Source organism: Pseudonaja textilis, chromosome 5 (assembly GCF_049901715.1).
Source record: "Pseudonaja textilis isolate UNSWEBS1 chromosome 5, rPseTex1.2, whole genome shotgun sequence".
Classification (NCBI taxonomy): Eukaryota; Metazoa; Chordata; class Lepidosauria; order Squamata; family Elapidae; genus Pseudonaja; species Pseudonaja textilis.
In genome coordinates this window covers 7,940,457-7,954,688 of record NC_141994.1, presented here as the reverse complement: position 1 = coordinate 7,954,688, position 14,232 = coordinate 7,940,457, and the positions used below count along the sequence as shown (strand labels likewise).

At 36.5% G+C, this 14,232-nt stretch overlaps 2 protein-coding genes across 2 annotated transcripts in view; both read left to right on the top strand.

The window, feature by feature from the left end:
- The window catches only part of LOC113445083 (V-type proton ATPase subunit S1-like), a 57,625-nt gene extending 53,587 nt beyond the window's left edge, over positions 1-4,038 (top strand). Inside the window, exon 10 of the mRNA XM_087935631.1 lies at positions 3,703-4,038. Within this exon, the coding sequence (XP_087791757.1) occupies positions 3,703-3,912 (210 nt within the window). The 3' untranslated portion in view covers positions 3,913-4,038. The remainder of the gene's footprint in view (positions 1-3,702) is intronic.
- A 9,205-nt stretch (positions 4,039-13,243) lies between these two features.
- SLC13A1 (solute carrier family 13 member 1) overlaps positions 13,244-14,232 on the top strand; it is a 78,787-nt gene continuing 77,798 nt past the window's right edge. Inside the window, exon 1 of the mRNA XM_026714056.2 lies at positions 13,244-13,390. The gene's annotated coding sequence lies outside the window, so the exon portion shown is untranslated. The remainder of the gene's footprint in view (positions 13,391-14,232) is intronic.

The window sequence follows — 14,232 nt, the reverse complement described above, 5'->3', positions numbered from 1 at the left end:
TGCAATAATTGAAATATTATGCTGAGTAGCAATTGTAAAAGCAATATATGAAATACATACAATAAAAACATACTTCCCCCTTCCATCAAAACATATAACTGTAGCTCTAACTGGACTGTATACTTTCAAGCTCATGTTAATGCCAGACTAGTTATTTGTGCGCTACACAGCATGCAACTACATATTTTCCCCATTTAATTGCAAGTGACAGAAGGGAACATTAAGTTTTACTGGAACATATATTCACACAGAGAGAAACCTCTCATTCCCAGCATACTTGGTCAAAAATCCACACAGATGCACACACACACACACATATTTAAATGGCTAGGGCCCATCCTGCATACTAAAAGTCCGTGTTGCATCCATTTCTGCTACTTTTTGGTAATGTCAGAAATCCTAGTGGATTAATTAGGCTAGGTAAAATCACGGGGAAAATGCTAAAAGAAGGCAAGTCCATTGAACCTCCATGAGACTGAGTTTGACTTGAGGACATTTCTTTCTTTCTTTTCCAGCTGTAGACACGGTAAGAGGAGAGCTGTGCTCCTCTGTGATAGCCAATAATCAAAGTTGATGGGATGTTTTCAGAATAAATTTAATTGAAGAGCATAAGTTTTCATAAATTAAGATGAGGTGGGGAGGGGAATTCAAATGAAGAGAATGTGTATATGTCACTGGTATGTCATACATGTGAGACAAATTCCAAGGGTCTTTATCAATTAAAAATTGAAATGTGTTGAAAACCCACTGGGATCCTTGAGACCTGCCAGGATAAAGCAGCCATTTTGGAAAAAAAGAAACATGAGCAGCTCAAACAAGGTAGACCTTGTTAAACTCATATGCATCAAAAGATTTTAGCTACCTCATAAGGTCTCAGCAAACAAATTACATGAAAGCATTTTAAAAATCATGATTTAGCTTCAGAATAATGGAGACAAACTATGATGAATATTAGACCTGGAAACCTTGTCTAAAGACTTTGATCAAAAGATATAAGAAAAAAAAAGTGGGTTTGTGTTTTTTTTCCAAGTTTTCCCACCAATAAACTGCCGGGAGTTTCATCTTTACCTTCTTGTTAGAATATAACTAATCTCAAAGTGATGGCAAAGCTTGAGAAAAAGGGTAGCTGAGGGCAGACATCAAAGCATGCATTATTAAAGCCAAACCAGTTGAGGTAATGAAGGTTCCATACTGAGTAGGAGCCAAAAACAAACCAGATAGGTTTTTTTTTGGTTATTGTTGCTGTTGTTGGCAAGATTAACAGTGCAGCAGTATCTGTAATGTAGCCCATTCAGTGCTTACTAACATCAAAGCCTTTAATAAGTTTCATGCACTTTTAACTCCAAGTGCAGCATCTAGTATGTTTTATTTAATTCCCATTCACTGGTCAGTGTGAACTAAAAGGATACGCATGACCTTTTTTTCCCATTGAAATTGTATTCTTTCGCTAATGAAAGATTGTCTTTCATGTTTTCTTTCTTTGTGGTGTATACGCATGTGCTTGAGACAGACGGAAATTATCTTTGCAATTTTTGCAAAGCGTTTGAGGAGGAGCTAACCGATGATTTCCAGTTTAAATTCTCTCCATGTCTAAAATACATACATAGACTCCTTCTTCAAAACTGTCATCCTACTTGGTTCCAATGTAGCAGCAAGAACAAAACATGCCACGTGATGGCAATAAGGTGGTTGAGCCAAAATAAGGATCCTATCTTATTTTTGTTTGGATGAAAACAGAATCAAGAATTATGATGGGGATATTTAATGGTATTTCATCATAGGTCCAAACTGCCTTCCCCAAATACACATAAACAGCACAGGTGATAAAATAAAATACTATGGGACATGACAAAATAATGATCTACATGTTGAATAATAGCTTCTCTAGCACTTGTTTCTGGGCACATCCCAGTAGAAAAAGCTGCAGCTATTGCAAAACTGTGCCACCAAGACCCAACTCTAGCCAGTAGCACTGAATATATCAGTGGTATCAAAAGCTCCAAGAGACCCAGAGAATTACTAGAGTTGTTCAGAGGTGGTTATTCAGCAGGTTCTGACCAGTTCTGGAGAACCGGTAGCAGAAATTTTGAGTAGTTTGGAGAACTGGCAAATACCACCTCTGACTGGCCCTGCCCCCATCTATTCTCTGCCTCTTGGGTCCCAGCTGATCAGCTGGGTCTTCTTTTGTTGCCCTGCACAGGAGAACAGAGCTGGAAAGCAGGTTAGTGGGGTGTGGATTCTGCAGTAACTTTCCCCCAGGAATGGGGAGGGAATGGAGATTTTTCAGTAACCTTCCCCTAGGAGTGGGGTGGGAATGGAGATTTGACAGTATCCTTCCTCTGCCACACCCACCAAGCCACGCCCACAGAACCTGTAGTAAAAATGTTTGAATCCCACCACTGGGGTTACTCTCCCCATCTAGTTCCAGAGACAATCACTCAAAGAAACATCCATTATTATCAAGGGGACAGTCCAACCTGCCAATTTCATCAGGGAAGAATGGTAAAGGAATAAGCAAAGGAATTCTCATGTCTCTACATCCAGTAACTGTTCACATCCTTAAGATCTACAAGATAAAAATAATGCACATGAATGGAATGAGCAATTGCCAAGATCACTTCTTGGCTATCTGGAATCCAGATTGTGACAATTATGATCACTCTATCTGCAAATAACAATGAAAACTGCCCAAAGTGAGCCTTTGGACATACCATTTTCTCTGCCCCAGCGCTTTCTAAAAAAAAGCATATGCTGTGCAATGCAACACAAACAACAAAGCAAGCCTCCTTTGCTTCATCTTCTGCTCCAGAGTTGGAATTCAATGACTGATTCCATCTCTATCCAATAAACATTATTATTATGCTTTTCCACTTGTATATCATGACATAGACAAGCAAAATTAGGACTACCATCCATTTAGTTCATTCTCATTAAAATGCCAGATCAGACTGGCTTCATGATTTTTTTAAAAAGGGATTATTGCCTCCTCATAGCTGAGATACGTCTTTCACACATACTGTACATGCTCATACACACTGACTGCCTAGATGACCTGTACTAAAGCAATCTTCCCTTGAGCCAGAAACCATGTGCATTTATAATCCAATCTCAAAAATTCAATTTCTGGGAAATATGATTGACTTCAGTTGCATCTGCATGATAACGATTATCTGGGCATATTTCAATTAGTTATGTCACATCTTGGCTAATGAAATATGTTTTATGTTGGGAATTGCTATGACTTATGTTCTTGCATCAGAGATCCAATCATTTAATGGATGCATGTCATCATTATTATGGGGTTATCTTAGGCTGTTAACCAGGGCAAGACACAAGAAAGGAAAACACTGTGCTGGTTAAGTTTTTTTACTAAATACAATTAAACATGTTGGTGTTATCCCTGAAAAGCCTAAAGAACTTAGAGTCCAAGAGATCTATAGAAATGGTCCGTTTGATAATTTCCTACTATCAAAGATTCAGCTAGTTTACATGTGAAAGAAAGCTCTTCAGGTTGCATTTGGAAAGACAGCAAAAGTGGCAGCTTCTAAGTACAAATTCATTTTAATCTTTCACTTTTAAAAACTTCCAGTTCTGTATTTCAATTTATTTATTTTTTTCAGTTGCTTTGGAGTCTTCATTAAATAGAAATGCAACATATTGAACCAGATATTTGGATGACTCATTTTTCTTTTTCTTTTGCAGATTCAAGCTTTCAATATTGAAAATAACGTATTTTCCTATGCAAGCGACTGCACATCATTTTTCACACCTGGAATTTGGATGGGTCTCGTCACCTCCCTAATTTTATTATTGATCCTTACCTATGGAATCCACATGATTTTGAATCTTACCACCAACAGTAGATTTGATGACCCCAAAGGTCCAGCTCTTTCAGTCCCTCAAACAGAGTAATGACGAAATTGTAGTTTTGAAGATCGTAGCTTCTCTGTCATTGGCTGGGCTATCTAAGGCCAATGAGCTGAGCTGAGTTTAATAAGTCCAGGGCTTCTGAGAGTGTCAGATAACTTATACTTGCTATGGGAGGAATTATATGCAAAGAATTAAAAATATGAGTTGCCTTCTTTGAAAAAGTGGGTTTTTTTAAGTATAGGAGACAATACAATAATACTTCTGCCACCCTTCATTCCGCCTCTTAATAATTACCAAAATTAAAATTCTGAGGAAAATCTGAGATTATTCATAGTTGTTTCCAATTATTAAAGAGATCAGTCTCTAGAGTCAGCTTTATAAATGGAATTTTTAAAAACCTATTATGCAGGTATTTAAGGAATGATTTAAATAAGGTCTTATTAAGAAAATGTACATTGAGATTAAAAATTCATCCTAAGCACATTTTAACAGAAAAGCAGGATATATATTTTAAAACTTTACTTTCTTGTATCTTCTTAAATATAACATTCATGTCTAATGCTGTGATCAGGTGAAATAGAAGAAATACTGCCAATTTCCTTTTTTTAAAAAAATACTCGGTATTAAAGGTCCTGTTATGCAAATGTATTTCTAACTGCAGTTGAAATTGAAACTGAGTTGCTTTCTCTAATCATCTTATCGGAGTGTTTTGCAACCTAAATAATAAAATGAATTTGAGGCACAGTCATATCGAAACTGCACGTTTAGTACTGCTGAAAAAAATGAGGATAATTGAGCAACTGTCACTTAACAATTATTATTTTTCATTTCCCATTTTTTATTTTGTTGTGGGGCTACTATGAAGGGGGTTTAAAATGATGACTACTACCAGATGGCAGTTGAAAGAAAATTTCTCTTGTTGCCATCTAATGGTTGACCAGATTTTTTTCAGCCCAGATATATTAGTTTTTGCCCCAGAAAGGTACAGAAAAGCACAGGATCACATTTACCAACATCCTCAAGCTTTTAGACTTGCATCTCAATTTTACTTTACTTTTTTCATCCATGCTTTTTCTTATTCCTTCAAGAAAACCAAAAGCATGCTTTGTTCGGGTATTTTCCCACGTCATTGTAGTTGTGCTTTTAAAGTTGTAGCGACTTTTCGGCAGAATCTCATCTGCCATCATCAGGCTTCTGTATTGTGTTCATCTGTGAGTCTGGCTTTTATAGTGGTTTCAGATTTAAATTTGGGGCAGCCTATTGCTGTGCCAGAATGGTTTTTTCTTCACCCTGATTGGTTGGGAGTCTTGGTCTGTGTTTATTGGTCTTGGAGTTTGCTATGTTCTGATTGATTGGTGTTTCTAATATCACCTGTCTGTTTTTTGGCTCTTTTTGTCTCTTGATTGGCTGGCAACATTGTGTTGCTTTATTGGAGCCAAAAAAGAGAAGCCTGATGATGGCAGATGAGATTCTGCTGAAACGTCACTACAACTTTAAAAGCACAACTACTATGACGTGGGAAAATACTGGAGCAAAGCAGAATGCCATATATATATATAATATATATATATACATACATACATATACATATACATATACATACACACACACACACACACACACACACACATATATATTTGTTACAGCAACAGATTCTTGTAGGTCTGAAATAATTGCTGTATCCTCTTACTTTTACTTTCCAGAAAAGTTTTCCTTCTATGGGCTGAGGCACCTTTTATGTTTATTTATTCTATTTATTTAGCGTATGGCACGGGTTAGCCAGGGATCACCGAGGTGACTGGCTGCCTCTGTGAAAGGAATTTTTTTGGTTGGTGTTATCTTTACCCAATGGGACGCCTGAATGCCGGTAGGCAACCAGGGGAGGCCCTTTTCTTGTCCTTCTGCGGTTTATTCGCTCACGGGAATTGAGCCACCGAGCTGCCAACCTCAGGGGTATGCAGGCCCAGCGTCTTAACACATGAGCCACCATGGTGCCCACCCTTTATGTGATTGTTGATTAGTTTGCAGCACTTCTTTCTGATTCCCAAGATCATTCCCACATTCCATTACAGTCTTAGAGTTTGCTCATCTGAAGTCACTTTATTTTGCCCTTCTTCCCACACACCATGAGCACATGCCCTTAGTCCTCCTAACATGATATAGTTATTAGCCTTTACCTATACCTATCATGCATTCACTGTAAATAAGTGTCCCTAAACTCTTATTATTATAAAGCCTACTTTACAAATAGTTGTTCAGGCTGATTCCAACTTTTGGGAGCTCCCACATACCACCCACAAAGAATACTTAACCTCCAATAGTTATGAGAAGAAATAATCACATTGGGCTATGCACTAGGACATGTTGGTGTCTCAGGTTTTCAAAGAGGACCTCGGGTGTCATTATCCCATCTATTCATGATAAATCTTTTTTTGTTGTCATTTGTAGTTTTCCCTAAAACAAGAATTCTAGGTGGAACTTTCTCTACGGTAATTGTATTAGAGGAGGAACTAGAAGTAGGGCAAATTGCCAGTTTGGTGCAGTGCTTAAGGCACCAGGCTAGAAACCAGGAAATTGTGAGTTCCAGTCTGCTTTAGGCATGAAAACCAACTGGTTGACCAGTCACTAACTCACAGCACATGTTTTTGTGTGGAGAAAATAGGAGGAGGAAGGAGTTATGTTCACTACCCTCAGTTATATATAAAAATAATCTTTAAAAAATATTTAAAATATAGATAAAATAGAGTTTAAAAATCTTTATAAAATAGAGAAGAAACAAATAGAAGAAGGAATGGAAAGATGGCTCCAAGCACGGGTCAAGTATTTCAGTGGAAACACACACAACCAAGAGTTCTCTCAACCAACAGGAAAGCAAACAATCATTTTCAGTATCAGAATTAAGTGAATGAATGAAATGAAGTCTACCCTTGGCTTTCTTTTGAAACTCTAACCCAGTTCCTTCTTCTGCCATCAAGCAACAATAAATACTTTCTTGTAATTTGTCTGTTGTGCCGAGTTTCTTTTCCACAGGATTATGTCAGCCCTGTAGAGGACTCTGAGGGGCAGCAGGGATAGGTAAGAGTATTGGATTATATGGATCAAATAGTATAGGTTTGCTTACAAAGTAGAATTCACAGACATCTGCAGAAATACTGAGAAAAAGAAAATGCTTCCTCAGCAACCAGGGTCAAAATAGCTTTTGGTCTGGCATATATTGCATATTTTCTATTACATGAGGTAATATATAACAAAAGATATCCAGAATAACTAACAGTTGAATGTAAATGAGACAAAGGATAAAACATTGTTGCATTTTACTGAAATTTTGGAAGTGCTGACACCAACATAGGTAAGCTGAAGGTTACTGAATAGTAGTATGATTATTATACAATAATATAATGTATAGTAGTAATGCTTAATAATGAGACCTGAATAATTAGGACCAATTACCAATTTATCAGAAAATTCTGTCATGAGAAATATAATCAATGTTATCTCGCTCTGTTTTTGATCTTTTATTCCCTAAGAATCCTTGGAGAGATTGAGGGAGTAGACAAGCATTATTGACAGACTTATCTTGTTATTGGACCCTGGACTGTACAGCATGTCATTATGTTTTAGCTTGGACAAAACTTACAAGCATCGTTGATTTGTACATGCAATATAATGGCTTCGCTTACGAATTTAATAAAGTATATCTTGTTTTATTTCAGATTATGCCATTGTACACAGAGATCATATATAGCTGAAGCACAATGTATATAGTACCACAGCTTGTACAATTGTAGCTGTTGGACTTCGTAATGTGAAGATACTATAGGTTATCTTTTCCTAAATATCTGGATCATGGTGCCAGAAATAGACTGAGTGAAACTATGTTTAAGCAGGGATGGGCAGGTTTACCTCCTCCGCATATTTCACCTGCCTGTTAATTACTTTTCTCCCACGTAGGTCTTTCCTACCAAACCAACTTGGATAGAGCAAAATAAAAGGAAGATGGGAAAACCTGGCCTAGATAGATAGATAGATAGATAGATAGATAGATAGATAGATAGATAGATAGATATAGTGTGTGTATATGTATGTATAAATAGATATTGTGTGTGTGTGTGTGTGTGAGAGAGAGAGAGAGAGAGACAGAGAGAGATTATGTGTATATACTATATAATATGTGTATACACACACATACACACACACACAAACTGCCTGAAGAAATAGCAGATATTCCAGCATCTCACAAGATTTTCTCTTTCCCAGACACAAGTCACAGAAAAATTAATATGGGTTCTGGTAGCATGGAAGAAAGTTCGTGAGACATGGGCAATGAAAGGATTTGATATCCGTCAACCTTGTTAGAGTTTAAGAGTTGTGGACAAATCATTATTCATGTTTTCTTTTGTTACAATATGCTTCCGTAGCATCATTAAAGAGTAATAGAATAAAACTTTTATTGAATTAGTCATTTGACTATATCAAAAGTATAAAACTAATACAATTATACAAGCAGATGCAGACAAAACAATAGGACATGTTCAGAATAAGTCATTACTCCTCCAGTGATTTAAATATTCCATCCTTTTGGAAATGGCCTTTGAAAAATGACATGCCGATTCATTCCATGAAAAAGGTAAGACAGTTTCTCTCCAGTGCTCTCTTTTTAATTTTTAAATAAGAGTCTAAATAATCAGCTCTTTTGGCAGAGTGCAGTTTGCAGTCAAAAAGAATAGTTCAAAGTTTTCGATGGCTGGTGCTCCACAAATATCAAAGGAACTTCATGAACTCTCTTACTATAGAGTCTAGTAGTTTGAAATTAGCTCTAGAAAGAATTCTGGAGATTTTGAGCCATAAAAGTTGTTAAAATATTTTTTTCTGACTGGGAGCCCAATCTGTGTTGAGCCAACCAGTGGTGGGATTCGAATTTTTTTTTACTGGTGGTTCTGTGGGCATGGCTTGGTGGGCGTGGCAGGGGAGGGTAAAATCTCAAGTCAGAGGTGGTATTTGTCGGTTCTCTGTACTCCTCAAAATTTTCGCTACCGGTTCTCTAGAACTGGTCAGAACCTGCTGAATACAACTTCTGGAGCTAACAAGACTTAACATATTTAACTGCCACAATATCATCCTAGGCAGACTCTTTGAAGGTTTTTTTGGGGGGGAACCTTTAAATTTGTTTGGACTAGGAACTGGATGGAGAATCCATATTGCGAGTTGACATTTGAAAGTGGGGCAACTCATTAAGAAATAGATAGACTTACAATGTCTTCATTTCCGTTATTTGTTAATATGGACCATAAAGTATTCTCTTTGTAACATTGTTCACCCTCTCTTTGTTCCACCAATTTATTCCAGAGTTATCCTATTCTATCAGATTATCCCCAAAAGACTTTGCCAACTGTAAAGACCATCATCCACCACTTACACTTTTTCATCAATTGAGAAGGAAAACACCCTTCAGGAGATGGGGATTTTTAAAGTCACCCTCCTCCTTTCCATCACCAGGTGGCAGTCAAATAACATTTTTTTGGTCTGATTCATTGGAATCTCCTTCCCCTGACCTCTGAGATACATTCTGAGCAAAGGAAAGATGCAATAAAAATGGGCATCTGGAAAATTAAAGAACAAGTATTGATCTCTCCATCATTTTTAAGGACTGATCTCAATGACGGATATGGTTTCCTCTCCAATCTGAATAGGGAGGCAGTAAAATCATTGCTGAAACAACATAGCCATGAAATCTCATCTTCTCTGCAAGAGATGGAATTCAACTTGCATTTGGAGACCCCAAAATATGGTAGTAGGCCCCATACACAATTTGAGGTAATCTGAGCAATCACTCATAATTGGATAAAACTCTTTGATCCTTGGATTTTTAGGAGGGAACGGAAATTTCCAGTCCCTGATAATCATTAATCTAATTAATTAGATAAATTATTATCTAACCTTTTAAAACTAAATGCCAATAGAATCCATGGAACACAGTAAATTTCCTATTACAATGAATGATAAATAAAAAGTTTACTTAGAATTATTTTTACTGCATTCAATGAGCTAATTCCCAAATAAGCAAATATAAAGTTATAATTTTTCAATGTGACTTTTAATTCTATATCTGTGTGAGTCCTCACAACTAGTAATATACAATATCAAAAAAATCCACTATGGGTTCATGTATCTCCTTCTGCACTAAGTTTGGATATGTCTCTCAATGCCTCTTCCCACATTATTCCTAAACTGTAAATGTTTAATGTTGCAGAAGAATGAACAATAAAAATAAATCTTAGGAACTCAAAAATGCCAGGAGATTAATAAATGTCAGGAAACAAACAAGGGGAAAAATTACAACCATAAAAAACCCCTTAAAATAGTTGAAAACTGAAAGCATCACTCAAAATCATTGAAGTGCTTAAGACAAACAAACGCAAACCCTAAAATGTAATTGAATCTCTGTTTTTTAACACCCTGGGAAACAAAGTCAGAGAAATATAGATTCAGTGGACCTGAATCTTTAACTTCTAGAACCTGATGCTTTTCTTTAAAAAAAAATAATATTTATTGCTTCATCATAAAAAATAAAACAGAAAAACAAACTAAATGAAACAAAACAAAAGCATACATTCAACACTAGCAACAACAGAAAAGAAAAAAAATAGTTTATTATCTCAAACACTTAAATAAGACTTTTGGATTATTTTTTATATCATGTTTGACATAATGTTACATAATCAAGGAAGAGGAGGAAGAAGTATTGTGTGAACGTGTGCCATTTTCTGCCTCTGGGTGGAGTTTACTTAATTTAAAAACAAGATTGTTTAGTTTCTAAATCTTACAAAGTTTGGTTTAAAAACAACTGACTGTATGATGCAGGGGGTTACAGCTGTGCATATATATTACATATATATTTACACGCACACACATATACACATAGATACATACATATACGTATATATGGGACTGGCTAATGCTTTAGAGTCATCAAGTGTAACATCCTACCCTGTTCAGGAAACCATATTGACACATATTTCCTTTTTCAACTTTGGTGGTGTCATCTTGATTAGGACATATTGTACTGACTGAACTCAAAAATGAAAAGGATAATTTCATTATCCTTTCCTGGATCAGCGGTCCCTACTCACAGTCACTCATGGTCACTTCTTGTCTTGATTATTGCAACACGTTCTACATGGGGCTGCCCTTGAAAAGCACCCGGAAGCTCCAGTTGGTGCAAAATGCAGTGGCCCACATGGTTTTATGCAGACCCCGGTGTGCACATGTGTCACCTTTCCTGCAGGAGCTGCATTGGTTGCCAATTTGCTTCCAGGTGCAATTCAAGGTGCTGGTTATCACCTTTAAAGCCCTTCATGGTTTGGGACCAGATTATCTGAGGAAACATCTCTTGCCAGTGACATCTACCCAACCCATTAGAGCGAGGAGGCAGGGAATGTTGCGGGTCTCACCCCTGAGGGAGATATACCTGTTGGGACCCAAAAGAAGGGCCTTCTCCGTGGTGGCTCCATCTCTCTGGAACATCATTTCCCTAGAGATTAGAATGGCCCCCTCATTAAAACTCTTCCGAAAGGCACTGAACACCTGGTTTTACCAGGCGGCCTGGCAAACCCAGAGAAGGATGGAGCCCATCAAATGGCTAGTGTGATCTGCTGTGGTCGGGGTGGGGGATGGGAGTTGGTTTGGGGGGTTTTCTTGTTGTTGTTGTTTTCCCAGATTTTGTTCTATTGTACTTTACTAATTTGATGCTTTTTGTTACTTTTTATTGTTTTTTTTTTTTGTTCTAAACATAGTTTTACATTGTGTAAGCTACCTCGAGACGCCATGGGTGAATAGGCGGCAACATAAATTAAATATATAATAAATTTATGGTATCAAAAGTAAAGAAAAAAGTTTGTACTTCAGCCCTTACTATCACTATTCACCTTTTCCAAGACACAGTTATGTCCAGTGTTTCTTGGGTATAAGAAGGAAATAGGGAACAGGAAGAAAGAAAAATGTTCAGTCTGTGATGATACAACTGGGAAATTCTGTCACTGAATACTAGACTTTCTAGATAATATATTATCTATTCCCTGTAGAATGCTACTAGCATTTCCTGTTCTTGCTTGGTTCTTCTCAACTTTCAAACTGCTAAAATGCTTTGTAATATAGTTACGTATATATTACATAATTGATCAATACTTCTAGAGCCAATGTCTGAAAAATTATTGTTTTAAATCTAATAAGCTTACACAATAAAAAAAACAATACATAAAGGAGTTTAGAAATAAAGATGGAGTGGAAAGCATTAGACATCAAGAGAATTGTGAAAGTTTCAAAACAGCTGAATGTAAGAGATAAGTTCTATTAAAATAAAGATAGCAGTGTAATTAGGGAGAAGGGTCACCATTTAAATACTAAAATGTACCAGATGTAATGCCACAAATAACAGTACCAAAGAATAAATAAATGTCCAAAAAGGATATGAGAAAAAAGTAGGAATTGTTGGTAGAAGATGGAGGATAAGGCTTCAAATATTTTTCATTGTAATTGTGAAATACCACAGTAGTTTCTCCCTTTAACCTGATCTCCTGAATATATGACATTTATCTGTGACTAGATATACAGTGATCATGTCTACATATGATTACATATGTAGGTGAAAGGAAATGATTTATTGGGATTTATTTCAGAAAAACATCCACTTAGGTTCATCTAAAAATGGCCATTATTTTACATAGCTAACTTAACTACATGGGAGCCATCATGGAGATCATAGAACCCAATGAATTGAACTTAAGTCAGTCTGGCCATTATAGAGTCGGAGAGTTCTGTAGTTCTCACTAATATTTAATTATTTCAGTTGTTTCAAGAAGTGAGAGAGCTAGATAAAGGCAGCAATCGGTTACTGAACAATGCAACGGAAAGTGTTGGCTCCACCTGAGGAAAAGAAAGGCTCCATTTTACACAACAACAGGTCTTGGGTAATGCTGCCCTGCACTGACATATTGGGATTATTGGAGCTTTGTCTCTGTTCAGAAAGACCAACTGGGTCTAAGTAACTTTATCACTGAGAGACCTTTATGTTCAAATTACTCCTGAAGATCTTAACAAAGCATTCAAATTTATTTTCAAACCTAGACCAAACAATGTAGTGGTCAGACTACATTGAATTTACAGTGGCCAGACTGCATTGAAAAGTATGTTATGAAATTTGAAACCAGGGGTTAAAGAGTTCCTTGTTTCGAGAACTGGGGATTTTGAAGCAGGACAGAGAGACCTTAACAAGGGGTGGATTCCTCTTACCTCTTTTGTTGTGCCACGCCTCTCAATATACACACGTCTAGGAGTATCTCTTCCTTTAATTTCTCTTCCTACGTTAAAGACTGACGAAACTGGAATACCTGTTCTTTGATCTACTATTAGCTGAAGCTGTTTCCATAATAAATTCACCTCCCATCTAGGTTTTCCTGCTCATTTGCCAGGAGATGGATTGAACACACTATTGTAATTTGGACCTACTCTTTTCCAGTTGCTGGTATGTTCTTGAACATTTTTCCCCCTCCCAAGTAGCTTTAACAATCTGGTTTTCAATAACATTCTTGCTCCTGGTCTTTTATTGGTTTTATAAAATAGTTGGGTTTTCTTTATATACTTTCAGCAAAATAATTGTAATTAGCAACATGGGAACCAAGAAAAGTGCCAGATTCAGCTAATATAAGCACAGTGCAGCTGTTTAATACAAATGTATTCAATATCTTCTGTGAGATCTCTCTAGGAAATATAATGTTTTATCAGTGCCCTTTCAGCCTGAGCATGAAGAATATGCTTATCCTTGAGGTTTCTTTAAAAACCTACCATCTAGTTCTGGACAAAAGTAATCTGGGTGAAGTAAGAACAAAGTATATTTTTGAATGATAAGTGAAATTTTATCTTATACCCATATTGCTTCCTAAAGGGGAAATGGATGGATTTCATGTTTGGTATTTCTAATTTAGAAAGCTGGGTGGATACTATTTACAATGGGCATTTTCTCCTTTGGCACTGATTATGAAATCCCACAGAATATTCTCAATCATGAATCAAAAAAATATCATGGCATGTGATAGACAAGTGAAAAAAAAACCAAATTACGGTCTCTTTAAGCTAAGTTCAAAGTTAGTTCAAATTGAGGCATCACAATTTATATTTTTCCTCATGTGATTGTATAAAAAGTTTAACACTATTTGATGAAATTATCATGGCACAGTTTACTTTGGAATAATCTAATTTCTGGGGAATAGTTGTGTTGGCAAACCATAAAATTACCTTCTCTGTTGCAACATTTTGATTGGCCTCCAGTTTTTCCTTTAGAAGGCTGAACTGCTCAAGGGAGCACAG